Here is a 17,306-nt window from a genome sequence, read left to right on the forward strand (position 1 = left end):
CATACATATTCCATAGCTCCTACGGGCTTTTCAGTAAAGTAGGAGCTATGTTGTGTCCAGCAGAGAAATCTATTTGCATATGTACATATTTATAGGTTCTGGATTTGTCAAGGACGGAGAAAGATTTAATTTTCTACTTATTTTGTTGAAAAGCCATATCAAACACAAATCTAATCATTTTTCTGTGAGTTTTCTATCCCTCTTAAATTTTTAAAAGTTGTTGTTATTTGAGATTTAAAAATTCCTCCCAGGATATTGGTAAAGGGTGTACAAGTACAGCTTGGGGCCAAATCATATTCCACCTTCACTGGAAAACAACAAACTGTTACTGCTCAATGGACCATATTTTTATTGCACTTAACCACCTGCTAGTTTACATTGCCATCAATCACAGAGTAAATGACTTCTCCTGAGAAAGCAGTGAAGAAAGTTCAAGTGAGACAGACAGAGCAGTAAGAGGTACAGTAATTGTCTTTATTTAAGCCAAGGTCTATAATCTCCCAGTTTCCTGCTCTGCAAATTGAAGGTAGCGCCTCAATCTGCCCTTGGCCAGAGGGACATCTCGAGCTAATCCTTGTTGTATTTCAGTCAGAGCAGACTGATACTGACTACTACTTCATTGAAATTTTACACATGCAAGAAACCGTACTACTGTGGAAAATGTATCCACTAGATGTGGATACACATTCAACATATAACAACATATAACATAAATATAAGTTTAGATAATTGTAACTTACTAAAACAAGAGTCTACAGCCACACTAATGGCTGTGTGAGACCACACTTGTTTTTTGAGCTAAATGCTAACATTAGCATGCTAACATGCTCACAATGACAATACTAACATGCTGATGTTTAGCAGGTACATGTTAACCATTGCACCATCAGCATGTTAGCATCTACTATTTGCAAATTAATTCAAAGAATGAAATCAAATATTCGTCATTAACCAAAGTGTTGGACAAATAGAAATTTTAACCCGCTGGATGAAAGGTTACGACATCGAAGTAATTATAATTCATCCTGGAGGAAGTTCAATGTCTGTACCTAATTTCAGAAAAACATTGCCATCCCTACAGCCATGCTGCTGGGATGATTACAACTATTTTCATTCATTTTCCGCAGAGATTGTGGTGGGGACAGACGAGTAAATCAAAGACATTAACAGGTAAAGGCTAAACATTGTGTTTATTTCTGTAATAGTAATGAAACATACAGTCAGACAAAACTACAGGCTTAATGTCAGTGGTGCACAAAAGGAAGCGCAGTCACAGCAGGATTTCCACTGATACCGGCAGAGTCAAAGAAACATATCTTCAAAGTACTCATCAAACTCCTCCTCCCTAAACAGATAAACAAAATCACAGAAACATTAGTTCCTGCCATGCACAGTGTTGACACAGACTGTTAGGTGCATTCTTTGGGTGGCCCGACTCACTGTGTTAGCACTCTGCTTTTATCGATACGGAATACAAACAAACAAGCACCTAATTTACCTGCCATCGACGGCAAGTGTTAACACAGGAGTATCTCTGAATGTGGAGCATTTAAATCATCTATGATGATCGTGTTTTGTGCGTAGAACAAACAAAGCTTGAAATTCAATACAAACACAATTATCATTATATAAATTATATAACCTGACTCATTCTAAAGTAATTTGTGTCCAGTGCAATTGATCAGAATCACTACCATCATATTATTGACTGTGTTTTGTCTTGAGGTCAAGAGTGTTGCTCATTTAGTAGATGTGCTTGAACACACACCGACTCTTACTTTTGACCTTTGCAGTAATATCTGAGAGCAGAAATCTAAATGTCAGGAGTGTGTGAGTGTGACATTATCAGGTTAAAGGTTTAGTGACTTCCCTGACTGTTCATGACAGCTTTGTGTGGGGTATCTAAGTGATCTACATACTGTGCTATGTACAGATCAGTACCCTATGTAGGCTAATTGGTAAAGACTGCCTGGAATGGTTTTACTGCAGCTTACTGGGTGTGATTTAATATGAACATTAGCTTTTAATCTCACCTTGACTTTTCCTCCACCGCTGGGGCGGGTCCTCGCCAGTGGTCGGCTTCTGATTGGCCCTCTGGCCCATCCTCAGCTTCAGAGTCTAGCAGGAGAGTTTCAGAGAGCTGTCAGTCACACTTCCAGGAGGGAATAACTAACAATAACAGTAGTTCAACAGTTACTGATGTCAGGGTAGAAACGTCACACAGCAGGAAGTTGTTTTGTTGAAGTTGTGCTTGACCAATCAGTGAATGTTCAGACTACAAATCTAGCAGCATGATTCTGCATTTCTTTGCACGAACAAATTCAAAAAGAAGTTTCAGTTGGTAATTTGAAGTGGACAAATTTAATGTTTCCAGAACAGCGACAAAACCGAGTAAAGTAGGCACCTTTACCTGGGGCCACAGACATCCAGGAGCCAGTCTTACCTTGTGGCTCTTCTTTAAAAGCATTTATTATTTAAGTTTATATTGTCCTCAAAAGGTCCCCATTCCTACATAGCTTTTTAAATCAAAATTCTTCAAACTGTCAAAAAGAAAATTTGGGGGCTAGTGGTATTTCAGCAGAGGAATTCTAGGTCTTTTGATGAAGCTTCTATGTGTAGTTTCCTGAGTGCACTGTCCTGGATGGAGAAATGGGTTGGGAAATGAAGGCAACAGGGTACATACACAATGCAGTGCGGGCCAGAGGTTGAGCGTCAACAGGGGCCCATTAGCATATTTTTAACAGTTTAATCCAGTCACTTCCAAACCAGATAACATTGTGCAAAATGAAAATTATAGGTTAGCTTTGCCAGCAGCCCTAGATGTGGCTCTAATATAAAGTAGCCCTCAGTTTCCAGGACATGAAGTACCTCCATTACCATAAAGTCCCTAACTCTCCCTGAACGCATCGCTCACAAATTACTTCAACTGCTTCAAATATGTGTTTTTGTGTCTGTATTCCAATGCATGTTGAACTCAGTGACATAACCTCTGTGTCTGTGCACATCTTCTCCCACCCATCCATCCACTCCTGCACACAACCATCCACCCACCCACCCATCCATCCATCCATCCATCCAGATCCTGGAATAAACAGAACAGGGACACAAGAGGGCAAAGACATACATCATTTCGTTTTGCTCACAGTGAAGGGCGAAGTGACAAGGAAAAAACAAAAAAAGTCAAGAGGAATGGTAAGAGACAGAGCTGAGAAAAAGCAGACAGAGCTAAATACAGAGCTAATGGATGTGTTTCCAGAAAGGACTGTCAAGGCTGTTTTCACTCCAGACATTTCGGAGGAGTGTCATGGCCTAGAGGCCCAGGAGAGTAGATCATAAACTGTGCAATGTGTGTGTATTTTGAAATGGGGGAGGTCCCTCTGTGTGTGTGTGTGTGTGTGTGTGTGTGTGTGTCTGTGTGTGTGTGTGTCTCTGTGTGCACGTGTGCACGTGTGTGTGTGAGAGAGAGAGTTATGAACATTACCTTTGTCCGAGTTCAGCAACTCCTCTGAGCTGCTGGAGGAGGTGGAGCGATCTGTAGAGAAACAGAGAGAGTTGTAAAATAAGATATGTTTTAATAGAATGGGACAAAATAATCATGTCGAACACAAGAGAGAAACGGGAACGATATCATTTCCAAGCACAAAACATAAACAAGGCTGCTCCCACAGGCTGTTCCTATCTGATGACATTACTGCCGTAATTAATGTGACAGTTTGAGAGGAGTCTTACCTCTGCGCCTCTTGTGTTTGTGCTTCTTGGAATGTGAAGACGATCTCTTCCTCTTCTTCTTGTGTAGTGGTTCCTCATTCTCCTCCGATAAACTTTTAGTCTTAGCCTTTGCTTTTACCTCTTTCCTCCTACAAGCAGAACCACAAGTTGACCAAACTGTATTCAGAATGTAAAGCAGCCACTTCTTGAAATACAATGTGGAACCCAATCACCCAATCATTTTGACATAATAAGCATATGAATTCTTGAGTTGAGTTGAATTAAGCAAAACATTTTGTGATGTTTGTGAGGTCACAGTGACTTTGACCTTTGAAGAAATTTCATCAAGGTGTTCCTGAAATATCGCGTTAACAAGAATCGGACGGAAGGACGGACAACCTGAAAACATAATGCCTCTGAGTGCACACTTTTCTACAATCTTTGAAATCACTCATCGTGGGAAAGACGACCTACATTTTTAATGCAGAAATGCATCAAGGGTAAGAGGTAGGTCAGCTTACTTGTGATGGTAGTTGAGTTTGAAAGAACATTCAGGGCAGAGTCCTAGAACAGAGACAACATGGAATCATCATTACCATTACAAACAGTTTCACTGTTATCATCATTATCATCATTATTATTATTACAGACATTATTAGGGTTAAATCTTGCACTTTCTATAACAGCTTAATTGTAATGTTGGTGAAAAGGGACATGAAGCTTAAGCTACAGCTGCAGTCAGTGTAAGTTGCTGTAATTCAACCACTTCTGTGCAGCATTTAGGGAATGAAATACACTGGAACGAACATTTCTCGTTTATTTACAGTTAATGACCTTTGCAAAACGTACCCCTTGGAAGTTTTCTTGTAAACATACCTAGTCACGATTACATTCATTGTTTCTCACCAAAACAGATTGTGTGTGTCCTTGGGGCCTAACAAATGTGTTGAATACATTTCTTTCCTCATAAAGTTTTTACAAAGCCTGCAAAAGCAGAATTAGGTCCAAGCATTATTTTACTCAGTATTTGTGTTTCTTTTAAGTATTTCTATATGGACAGATATTGTACATAGATATACTGTATATACAGACCACAGAATGAAAAGCACATTGTATTCCTGTCAAGCGTTACACAATAGTTTTAGTTTCAATTCATGCTGCTATAGAATCTAACTGCAGCTGAACTGCAACTGAATGTAAACAGACAAAAATGGTTCAACCTGAAACATATATAACAGTATGATCAGCACACATCTGGAAACCTGCTCCATTCACAAGTAAAATAATATGTAAAGAGATAGGGGGCCACGGAAAGAACCCTGTGGAACTCCCGTGGAACCCCTGTGGAACTCCTGTTTCACTCTTGTAGATGGATTAAAATGTAAATGCTTATGTGCTATTCATTTATTTATCTTCATTATATCATTGCAACATCATCCTTATCCATCCACTGAACCTTACCAACTCCATGCTGCAGGGTTGCCAGATCATATTTCATTACTGTCAAAACATTGGATTAAGGATTACTGCAAGTTGGGAAACATTTTTTTTTGTATTAATGAGGAGAAACAACATGTCGGGATGTGACCTGTTGCACTAACTTGTTAAAAGAGCCTGCCATTTCCTGCTTGACTGAGCTGACTATGACTGGTGGGTCCTCCAATTACAGTAATTATTCTAACAGGATTTTCTGCAGTATGATACCTGAAGGAGGATTATTATGAGCTGGGTCTTAGACGGGAAACCCCACCAGGCCAAAGCCACACACATCGCTGACATGCATACACACAAACACAGAGCATAACCAGAGAAAATGGGAAGATAATTTGTCATTTTTCTTACTGAGTTTGACCAATGCATTCCTCTTTTCACTGTGTTCCACGTAGGCAAAATTCACCTCCCAGCTTTTTAGGCCTTCCTGCTTCTCACAGCGTTTGTTTCCACACTGGAACTGACCTGGAAGACCAGTGAGAACATGTTCACATACAAATATATACTCCATGTTGATAATAGATTAAGTAAGAAGTAGAAATTACGCAAGCCACCGAGCCCTGACAGTGAATTTACAAATACTCTTGTGTGCAAAGAATTTAAAAAAAACATGGTGGAGTTGATATGAGAGGATGTAACTGAAAAAGAAAGATGTTTTATTTCACGATTGAGGAATTCAGACTATAAATCTCCAAACACTTCAGACTCTGTCAGGCAGCCTCCAAACCCTGCTGCTCTCCTTCACCACCCTCCCCCCTTTTGCTCTTTGCTCTACACCCCTCTTGCACTACACCCCTTCCTCCTTATCCCACTGCTCCGTCCCATCTCCCTTTCTTCACCTCGCCTCATCTCCTCAGGCCTCCCTCCAGCTGCTGCACAGCCTGCCTATTATCCCCAGAGGAGCTTAAGGTGGCACTGATGTGGCCTGTGGGGTTCCTCCAGATTGTAGCAGGGGGAGCAAGTGCGTCAGAGCAGTCCATTCTTGCCAAAGGGGCTAGAGGAAAGGGATGCCTGCCCTCACCTGCCTAAGATCAAGACTCAAATTCAGGTGAGGTGACGTTGGTCGTCATGGCTTCGAGCCACTAGAGCCATAAGGCAGACTTTCTCTTCACGTGCTGTATTAGATTTGAGTCCCATGACGTCAGCTAAAAAAGACAATTGTGGACCTCTGGCTCGGTCCTGGGTCTTTATTTGGGTTTATTTGGGTGAGCTTGTTATTATATACAAATAAGTAAAAGAAACCAGAAATAATATGACTTTATGGTTGAAATTAAAGAACAATCAGTGTAGGTCTAAAGTAGAATACTGAGCTGTATTTTTATTTATTTTCCTGGACAATAAGACATCACACAGGTAATATTTTGATTTAATTTCTATTTCTAAATACCCTACCTGTTCATGTAAGACAAACATTTTATATGTTTGTCGGATTCCAAGTCTACAGCTGCTTTCCTGAATGATACTACAGTAAAACAACGCAAACAGAATTTTTTCATCTTAATGGCACCACAAGTTCACGTCTCCAAATATTTTCACCAAATTGAAAAGACCATGAATGGCATCCCATCCAATAGCTGTTGAGATATTCCAACTAGGACCAAAGTAGTAGACTGATTGACTGACTGTCATTGCCATACCTGGGGCTACAGTACTAGTGTTGCTAAATATTATATTCATTAATGAATCAACCAGTTCCTTATCATAGAAAAACGGCAACAATTTGATGACTTAAATTATTAACTTCAAATGAAGTTTTTTTTTTGTTGTTGTATATGTTCACCTGACTACATTTAAAAAGACTTAAAACATCATCAGTAAAGGGAAACTGAAAATGGCAGTATATCCCTTTAAATCCTTGACGTCTGGTCTTTTCTGACACTATATGGGAGTGACTTGGGGCAGGTCCATCTTCTCAACTCTGTGCCAACATGACGCCATGAGCAGTGACCGATGCTTAGAGACATCACTATCATCGGTGACGTCAATGCCAATCGCACTGGAATTCACTCGTGGTATCTTAATTCTCTCCATCACGCACGCAAAAAAAAAAATCAATCACATAACGCTCTGTCTACACACAACAGCTTTTATCTGTAAAGAAAACAGCTAAACCTGTGTTTTGCCTACACAAAACTGAGCCCCCTTGAAAAAGGTACTGAATCCCTTTGCTGCTGCAGAGAAACAGTCGGTGTCAAATATAAAAGAATGTGATATATTTGAAGGTTACAACACAGAGAGTGTGAATGTGTCTGACCCTCCAGCTACTCATAACCACAACAGTGACAGAGCGGAGTCAATGGAAATCTGTTTCTAGGCAACTTCTTTGATGAAATAAATGTCAAAAACTAAATACAATCAAGGTCAGGAAACAATTCTTCGCTTATTTCTGATTTTCTGCCCCCAGGCTCCACAATTTCCCACACAAAGGGTAATAAGCACAACTTTAGTCGCTGCGTTCAGAAGGTGGATTTTTAAAATAGGGCCACACACACAACAACGTCCCTGCTTTACAACATAAGTTTTACACAAAAGCTTTTCTATGGGTCTCTGTTGAATGTCTTTGCAAAAAAACAAAAAAAACAAAAGGGCCACCACTGTGTTTTGTTGGCAAGCACTGGGTATCCTCACACATCAGGTGAGCCTCACGTGTGCCATGTAAAGGGTTGGCACCAGGTCAGCTGAGTAAACCCATTAAGAGAGGGAACTCCTGTCCTCCTACGTCAATGGTTACTAATGCCACCAGTCAGCAGCCTGAGATCAAGATGGATACACCACGGGACAGATGGCTGCATGATTAACATTCAATGGATGAAGTCGGGGCAGTGACCTGAGCCTGTGCTCTTTCACTTTTTATTCACTCTTGAATAAGTGTTCACAAAGAAGACATTATTATAAACTAGGCCTGACTTCGAGAAAATCTTATAATTTGACAGGGTAATTAAAGTTCATGGAGTATTCTGCCTAAGCTTTTGCTATTAGGCCTAACATTTCCAGTTAGTGGAAATATTTCTGATACATGAGACCAGTTGAAAAGTCAAACTTATTTAAAGGAATGTTTGAAAGTTTAGGGAAATATGCTTATTTGCTTTCTGGCAGAGAGTTGGATGAGAGGATCAATGCCACTTTCATGTCTGTGTGTTAAGAACAATATGCAACAGCAAAGAAGCCAGTTAGCCTATCTCTGTCTGAAGGTAACAAAATCTGCCTACCTGCTCCTCTAAGGTTTGGTTGAACTATTCCTTCAATGGCATGGCTTTGGAGAACAGCTGTCACTGTAAAACTTTACACATTCCTATCACAAAAGGTGCTCTCTATACTCATCAACTAAAACTGCAGGCTAGTGAGTAACGTGTGTGTGGGATGTTCAGGCTCTGCTTAAAGTTAAATGGAGACTAATTCATGTGAATGAAGAGGGATCATTGCTCGCCTTATACATTTATCCTAGGAGGCCCAAACAAATAGATCCGCTCCCACCCAAAATGATTTTTTTTATCCTTAAAGTGCCGACTGATTGAAAAGTCTGTCTGAAGGCTGCATTCATGTGCAATAGTTATTGAGCTGGAGAATTCAGTGCTGCTTTGCAGCCAATTCTTGATACTCACCACCCCCTTCTCCCCGCCCATTGTAGGGGTCGACCAACTTTAACAAATTCTCCACCTGTGGGAAACGATAAACACTCACTGCCCCAGGCAGATTTTTCAAATATTGGGAATGTAACTGGCAACCAAAAGGCTGCTTCTCTGTCCACACAGTCCCACCTCTGACTCTGGATCAGAGTTAGCTTTTTTATGCCTGTCTTTCACATTGACAAGCAGTCCAGTTTGCTGACCTGAAGTTCAACACTCGTTTTATTTTGGAACTTTTATTTACCCCACAGCAAGTAGCCTAAGGAGCATTATATCCCACGGAGATGATATTTTTTTACAGAATGTGTCCAAAGACCTGCTTTGCATCTGTCTATCCCTTAGCATACCACTGAGAAATATTCATATTTCATATTTCTTAGTATTAATGTGCAATACCCTGCGACACACACACAGATAAACACATTAAAACAATAAGAAAAGAGATGTTTGCACTTCCATTGTTATACTGGGCAACTCTGAAAGCTTTGCAGGCTGTGAACTAATGAGCTATCACTTCTAACACTTAAAACACATTCACACTTCTTTGGAGCTGAAGGATTTTGTCTGGAAAAATAGAACCCAGCAGGATATTCAGTACAAACTCTGCCTATGTTGGAACTGAGGCCACACAAAGCAACTATTTAAAGCAAATGAAATGTTCTCACCTTTAAATTGGCCTGCCACTTTCATTTTATTTAAAAACGTAAAATTAAGGGAAACTGCCACGATGTGACAATATTCCAATTCAATCATGTTAGTGGACCACATGCTGTATAATAAGCTGAAAAATAAGTCTGAGGATGGAGTAAAGGTGGAATCAGAGAGGTAGAAACTCAGGCAAGTTGGAATAAGAATAAAAATTCAGTCACAAACTGAAATCCAAAAAACAAATGACAACACTAAAACTATAAAACTCTAAGTACAGAATGCGAGAACTATTATGTCTCAGTGACGGCTTAGAGTGGCCTCACACCCCAGCTAACAGTGTAAGTTACACAGAGGTGGGTCAAACCTGATTCCTCCACTGTAAGCGAGCGTGTGGTGACCGTTTTTTATAGACAGGAAAGTTACATAAGCCAAGACCTTTGATACTCCATTTAGTTTGACAGGGGGCCCACCAAAAATAAGACTGGCCTCAACTACCTTTGGTCTTTGACCTCCTCCTGACAGCAAGACTAAAGCTCAATTTATACCAGACGGGAAAAAAAAAAACATGACTTGGAATGAAGTGGCTGCATGCCTTTCATCACATACGTACATCTGCTCCAGCGTAAAAGACTAAAAACATATTTTAAAATTCAATATACTCATTCAATGATGGATTTCTCTTATTACAAAACGCCTGCCTCACATACTGACATTGCATGAGAAGCAAAGATGATATATGACAAAATCATAACTTTATGTTGCAGATGTGTAATGTGAGCAGTGCACGCAGCAATGTTTTTACACGTGAGTCCCTGATTTGTTGCTATCGTACATGCACACACAAGGACACATATGCACACGAACTAGAGTATTGACATTCGTGCCACCTGTTTCACGCTGTTCCACTGCTCCACAGCTGATGGCAGTAACATGCAAAGAAGCACTGGAAGGCACAGATGAAGGTAAGGTAGAACACTGACCTTACAAAATGGATACAACAATGATGAAGGGTCGACAATATCCCAAAAAAATCATCTTTGTAAATGTTTTATGAGGAATCAAATATATTTCATGTGTTTGTTACACATAACAAACATTGAATTCAAACATAAATTTTGTTTGTTTACAAAAAACTCCAACAGGCACGTTTAAGGTCTGTTTACGGGAGGTCTTTCTGGCTTTCTCCTTCCCTCATACATGACTGGAATTATTCATGCGAATCTTTCAGAGACTAGACAAAAGGGATGAGGATGAGCATGAAAAATTCTGTAAGATGTAAGAAACCCTTGGACTCCCAGGAAAGGATAACATGTGATCCTGCTCTTGTGTGCTTGATTCAAGAATATAATCTTTCCCTTTCTCTTCCCCCTTAATATTTTCAAAGGAAAAATATTCCAACCTTTTGGCACTGCACGCTCCTACATCCCATATCACACTGGGGCCATGAAAAGAAAGGTCAGTGCTCTTAGTAATCCAACTGATTGAATGAAGAGTAGTCAGCATTACCTAATACCAACATGACCTGAGGTGCACAGAGAGCAAGGGGACGCTAAGAAGATGATTTCCAAAAAGGTGCCAATGGCAGAGTGGAAGTGCCGTGCTCCTTTAAAAGAGCTGCAGGATCTGTTTAATTGGGAAAAGTTTGGTGTTATCTACTTTATCTGCAAGCAGAGGTCAAGCTTGGCCATCTGACTGGCACGACACCTGAGCCTGGAATAACAACGCGTAGTGTAGGTGTAACTACCTGAACAATAAAACAAGATATCTAGGCGATGATTCATCTACAGTTTGTGCGGATGCAATCAAGTGATACTCTTCATCAGCCTTCAAATCAAATCAAACTCAAGTCATAAACACGTATTCCACCTTTGATTTTAACCACAAACACTTTAAAGGACCTCTGACTGAGGACGTAGGCTCCACCTTAAAGCATTAGATTAGTATTGATTTCACTTGAGTGTTTAGTGTCTCCTGCTCTAAATAGTGGTTTAAGAGGTATTTCTCTGCAAATCATCAATGTACACAAATCACAGACGTGACAGCTCAAGTGAAGTGCCCGCTCTAATCCCACTTCCTGTAGAGTATTGCTACAGGGTGGTGAACTGTCAGAGACCAGGATTACACCGTCTTAATCTGGAACAATATATTGGTTTAGTCAGCTTTCTAGGACACACTAGGTCAGTTTGCGAGGCTGTATTGATGTAAACATGAACAAATTATTCAAATGTAAAGTGTGTGAGTGAGTGTGTGTGTATGTGGCTCTAGGCATATCAATGAGCCATCAAGGTAAGTTTACCCTCTGTGTGTTGCTGGTATAGCCTTTCCTATAAATATATGTCACTGTCACACAAAGGAGCAGCAGACAGGGAGGAGGTGTTGCACTCATCATGAAGCGTGGACAAATTGTATTAAGAAGTAGAACGTATCAACGGCACACCTAAGTTTAGTATGCATCACAAGTGTGGAGGTAGAATGAGGTTTTTCTTTGGGTGTAAGACATAAACAGGGAACCAAAATAAATAAATAAGAAAAAGAAAAAAAAGAAAATTCAGCTGAATCAAATATTTGAAAGGTTTTCTGACATTCCAGAAAGTCAAAGCAAAGTGAAACACGCATATCTGTAAAACAGTCTTACATGAGGACAGAAGTATCTACAGTATGTTACCCGCTGCTGTTATTTGTCTTTATCGCTGTCGCCATCTAGTGGAAAAAGTTGTGAACTGTTTTGTGGGCATGATGAGAAATTTTATCTGTCCCAAATAGATTCTAACATCAGATGTCCATCAAACATCACAAACAGTAAGAAAAATGTCTTTCCTAAAGCTGATTATTTATTTTTGTTTTCCAGAATCTTTTACCACCATCTACAATTTGTTGTTTTGTTTTTTCCAGCTGTGAACATCTGCCTCATTTTCTCAGTGCATTGCATTGTAAGAGAATAGTACGCATCAACAGCACAGCCAAATTTAGCATGCGTTCTGTCTGGTCTGAGAATGCTTCATTTTCTCACTTTTCTAGTGTGAACACATTACAATCTAAACACCTGTTGATAAGGAAGTGAAGGTGATCCGTTAATTAAGAAGAATGGTTTCACTTTCTCTCATTAAGTTCACAGAACATCAGTATTATCCAGCACAGTGTTTTGAGAAAGCAGCACATGCAAAAATATAAAAACATGTAGAAATGTATCAACTCAAAATTTAAATTATCTTTTGACCATGCCATACCTTTGCCAGAGACAACTTCATTCTCAGTCCGCCAACGAAATCCAAACTGTTGGGCACAAATTTAACAAGATGTAAATCAGCAAAATCATTTGCAACAAAACAGCCAGACACACAGCACAAATTACATTTCTTTTCCCTAAAATAAAGCATATAATGCTTAATTTAAGATATCCTACCACAGCTTATTCTACACCCTGTCTTTGAATTGTCATTAGCTTTCTATTGTATTTGTTTCAGTGGAAGAATTCAGTGTTTCAGGGTGTGAGTCCTGTTGCAACAGCCTGACCACTCCACCAAAAATAAAATTATACAAACAAAATTCAATTTGGCAAATGTAAAAGCTCTTCAGAAGGTGTGAACAGCTGAAACACAAACCTTCGTGAGAATATTGTGTATTCCCACTTTGCATATATATTTACGCCTTACTGTATGTGTTTACAGTATCTTCAGTGGCTGGAATGAAGCATCAGTGAACAGGAAGCATCACAGATGGTGCAGTCCTCGTTTAAGCTCGTCATTAATATGTTAGCCGACGTCTGTCTAGCACATTTTCTGTCTGTGGATTCATCTGTATGTGCTGTCACACCTCATTTGCCCGACACTACTGATCAAAATGCGACTACACTTGTGGGACTGATGCAACTCACCACTGCATTTGCAATCATTAGGCAAATCAGAATAATTAACGAGCAACACTGGAATCATTTTAAATTGTTGAGTCAACTGGACTTATGGTGCCTGTCTGTCTGGTGGTTGTTTACTCTTTTCATTTCAACTATAGTGCCTCTAATAATTAAGGGTCAGTCTGGGTGTTATGTATCATGTACCTATGACAACTGTCATATGTACGTCAGTATCACAGCCTGAGATATATCACATGAGTTTGAAAGTATAACACCATCAGACCAAATAGTGCAGCTATGGAGCCATAAGCATACTGCCCTTGGATTTGACATAGAGTTATTTGAGATGGCCCTGTGGTCACTGGAGACAGAGCACAGTGCCAAAACGCATCGTACCCCCGACTTGTATCTTAAATAGACCAGTGGTGGTGGATATTAGTGTCTGAGTTATGAAATTTTAACCTTAATTCATGGTGCCACCACTGGGCCAATTAGTGTGATTTTGGAGCACAGTGTAAAAAATGGATCATCCTGCCAAGTCCTGGCAGTGGTGGCTAGGATGGCTGAGGTGTCTATAGTCACTGTATTATTTTCTTTCACTTCATTTTGTTGGTAATTTTCACCTTATGACAACTTGTGCTTCACTTCATCTTTTTTTTCTCTGTTACAGTTTTGTTTTTACAAGGGGATTCATAATAATAGTCCTTAACAGATACAAGAACATGCAGTGTTTTCTTTTCCCATTACTCAAGGCTGTATACTTTATCAAGAGGACATTAAATAGATAGATACTGTAATTATTTGAAATATGTCATACTGTTATTAGTGTAACTAAATATTGCTACAACGCTCGCTCAGCCTCATAATGACACAGCAATGACATATAAAAGCTACAACACCCAGTACTTTCTTGTCTGAAACTGGCTTCTGATGTGATAACTTCACATGTTCAAAGTTGCTATAATCAAAACAGTCACTGACCATCATGTGGTGTCACATTGTTTGATGTGAGCTACACCTTCTGCTACTCCGTTTCTGTTTAAACTGGCTAATAAATCAATCAATAAAACAATGAATCTGTTTATCCTACCTTATTTTCCTTGTATCTGCTGAGGTCAGTTATGCAGTACTCTTTAAACAGCTTGTCGTAATACTTCTTGGCAAGTTCTTTTTCCCTGGAGCAGAAAAAGTCCAGATGTAAGATAGAAAAACACAAACTCATCTGAAAATAACTGACTTTTGCCACCAAACACAAGCTACTAGATTCAGAGTTTTGACATATTTATAATTCCTTTAGAGGCAGAGATTTTCAAAACAGAACAGAACAATAATAAAGAGGAAACTAAATATTAAAGCAGCCTGCATGAAACGTTGACTAGTGATGAGCACCATGTCATGTCTTCCTCGTCCTCGTCCCTCCAGAGGAAGCGATGATTCTCACGCAGCACATCCAGATCTGTTTTGTCTTTAGCTCTGAGGGAAACAAAAATAATCTTATAAGCTTTTAATTGCAAGTGCACAGATAAGGAGAGTTATTACAATAACATTACTACTAGTATAAATTGTGGTTAAGTATATACGAAAACAAATGAGTATCCAATGATCTGTTATGATTACACATATTCTCATTAGTTGAAGTGACAGCAGATGACTGATCGTCAAGCTTGATTGTGACACACAGTACTTACACAGAGCGTTTGAAGTCGGCCATCTGTCCTCCATAATAAAGTATGTAGTCACCGACAAACTTCTTATGTCGCTCAAACTGGAAACATCTGCTTAAGGTCAGCCTCTCTTTGAATGTTAACTTTGCACACTGAAAAAATGTTCCACATCCCTTAGTTTTATTGACTTCAAATGATGGCAACTAATATTTAGACTAACATGGAATTATTACATGGTTTTTACATTCATTGTCATTTCACAATTAAATTAAAAATAAAACAGGATACAGCATTCAATGATATCAGGTGGGCTCTTCTGTTCCTGGCTTCTTCTCTGAAAAACAGGAAACAGAATCAGCGACCCAAAAGATAATCAAAGATGAGGTGAGGTTCACGTCCTACTTTTTTTATTTTTATAAACTTTGAATATAATTTATATAGTTCTACTTTATAAATAACAGTATTATGAGTTTGGCATCAATGTAATGACAAAACATGTTTTAAGTGATTTGTCACTGAATTAACTTAAAATAATTAAATAATTAAGTAAAAATTAGCCTTTTATTTTTGTTTTGAGTATCTTGGTCTCACTACACACTTTGAGACATGGATCAACAATAATCTGACAAGAAATTATTATAAGACAAAGGAATTATGGTCCAATTTTACTTGAAGCATATATTAATGCTTCAAATAAAATATCTTCTCTGGGTGGTAAGTGTAAGGACCATAGGGATTTTAGTTGGAAGTAATGATAAATTTTCAAACATGAAAAAATTATAATCTGATTTTTCTTCATTTTTATACATCACAAATTGCACATGAAAATTTCAATTTGATTGAAGGATTTCATTTAAATATAGGAAATGTATAACTGACATTAATCACAATGTGAACATGGGATTGAAAAGGAATAACGCTCATTTTGGGAAAAGGAATTAAACTGCATGATGGACGTGAGAAGTAATTAACCATGAAACATAATGACTTGCATAATTAGATATGATTGATTGTACACTACCTGTCCAGTTCATTAGAGTGTAAACTCCGGTGAGCCACCTGGGAGTGCCGGCCTTTCTGGAACGGCTTCTGTAAGATTTCTTCTTCACTTTTCCTGACAAAGGTACAAATAAGTACAGAAAGCATGTGTTAGTTGATGAGGTTGTCGACATCAGTCTGAATGGAAGCTCTTGGAGACAAAAGTAAAGATGGTAGAGGAAGCACGTATGTTTATCCACAATATCAGCCTTTGTGTGACTTCCTTTGCTGTTTAGCATTTTAGCATTGGTCAGCACAGACACAAAACCCAATTAGTTTAGATGATAAATATTTGAATACACACATAAATATATCAGTGAGCCTTTGTGATGCTGTTGTCTTTAGTTTTACCTTTTAAGGCCTCTGTGTGAGGACTCTCCTTGTCCATCATCATCACTGAAGTCAGAGTCATAGCCACCGCTTCCATGCACCTGAGGAAACACAGGAACTCATTTGTGTTGGTGGAATCACATCTGATCGAATGCAATGCATTTATTTATTTACATACAAACAGACCAACTTGCAGAATGAAACATATTTCAAAAGGCATAACGTATGCTGTATGTATGTACCCAGTCACTGAGAAACATGCTCAGAAGCCTGTGACACTTTTACACATGGGTATAGGTAGCCTCTTAGATTTTTATCCACTACACACGTTCGGTTATAGCTGACGATACAGTGCATATGACACTACCGCTGTCGAATGACCAGTATAATCTGCTGCACGCACGAAGAAAGAAGAAGAAGAAGTTGTGAAAGGTGCTAGCTACGGTAAAAAAAAAAAAAAAAAAAGAAACAAAACACACAGCCAGAAGAGGCACAACCCCTGTATTTTGTGTTTTGTTCTTGGTGCTTTACATGGTCCTGCCTCTGTAACAGGCTTCTCCCTGAGAGCCAATATACATACTTTAGCATTAGCCATTAAAGATACAGCCAAAGTTCGACACAGCGATGCTGCTTTTAGCTAAACGCTTAACTGTAAAAGCAAGAGTAACAGCTAGGCTAAGAGAGGTAACCCCTGTGGCTAACTAATGTTTTTAATGCTAACTGGCTAATAACAATTACACGAAACGCTAAATATTCTTCCAGACTTGTTTACATGAAAAAGGCAGATTTTACACTTTAATAGCAACACACCTTCACAAGATTATCCATAAGTTTCTTCTCCCTCAGCCAAATGTTTACAAAATGAAAAGCACGTCGCCATATGATGACGCAGCATAGCACATCGCGGCATGATGACGTGTAGTCTAGCTTCATGAATTATTCTGAGATAGT

At 39.1% G+C, this 17,306-nt stretch overlaps 1 protein-coding gene across 1 annotated transcript; it reads right to left on the minus strand.

Annotated features, from left to right (window-relative positions):
- Positions 1–1,171: 1,171 nt before the first annotated feature.
- fra10ac1 (FRA10A associated CGG repeat 1) lies at positions 1,172–17,278 on the minus strand. The gene is made up of 14 exons (XM_023426029.2): positions 17,166–17,278; positions 16,377–16,456; positions 16,009–16,101; positions 15,276–15,321; positions 15,012–15,088; positions 14,713–14,796; positions 14,414–14,498; positions 12,701–12,746; positions 5,551–5,664; positions 4,230–4,272; positions 3,730–3,857; positions 3,482–3,532; positions 2,034–2,118; positions 1,172–1,345 (listed from the first exon to the last, which is right to left on the minus strand). Exons 1-14 carry the CDS (start codon positions 17,181–17,183, stop codon positions 1,303–1,305), a joined length of 993 nt encoding a protein of 330 aa, XP_023281797.2. The 5' UTR covers positions 17,184–17,278; the 3' UTR covers positions 1,172–1,302.
- Between the last annotated feature and the right edge of the window lie 28 nt (positions 17,279–17,306).

Source organism: Seriola lalandi, unplaced genomic scaffold (assembly GCF_002814215.2).
Source record: "Seriola lalandi dorsalis isolate HSWRI2012SDOR001 ecotype SW California unplaced genomic scaffold, Sedor1 jcf7180002054801, whole genome shotgun sequence".
Lineage (NCBI taxonomy): Eukaryota > Metazoa > Chordata > Actinopteri > Carangiformes > Carangidae > Seriola > Seriola lalandi.

What these genes read in the sequence shown, in the direction of transcription:
- fra10ac1 (XM_023426029.2), bottom strand. An exon ending in GACGAGGAAGACATGACATG is followed by an intron (nt 14,499 to 14,712) that starts GTGCTCATCACT and finishes TTTCTGCTCCAG; the next exon opens with GGAAAAAGAACTTGCCAAGA. An exon ending in TGAAGTTGTCTCTGGCAAAG is followed by an intron (nt 5,665 to 12,700) that starts GTATGGCATGGT and finishes CTGGTCTTCCAG; the next exon opens with GTCAGTTCCAGTGTGGAAAC.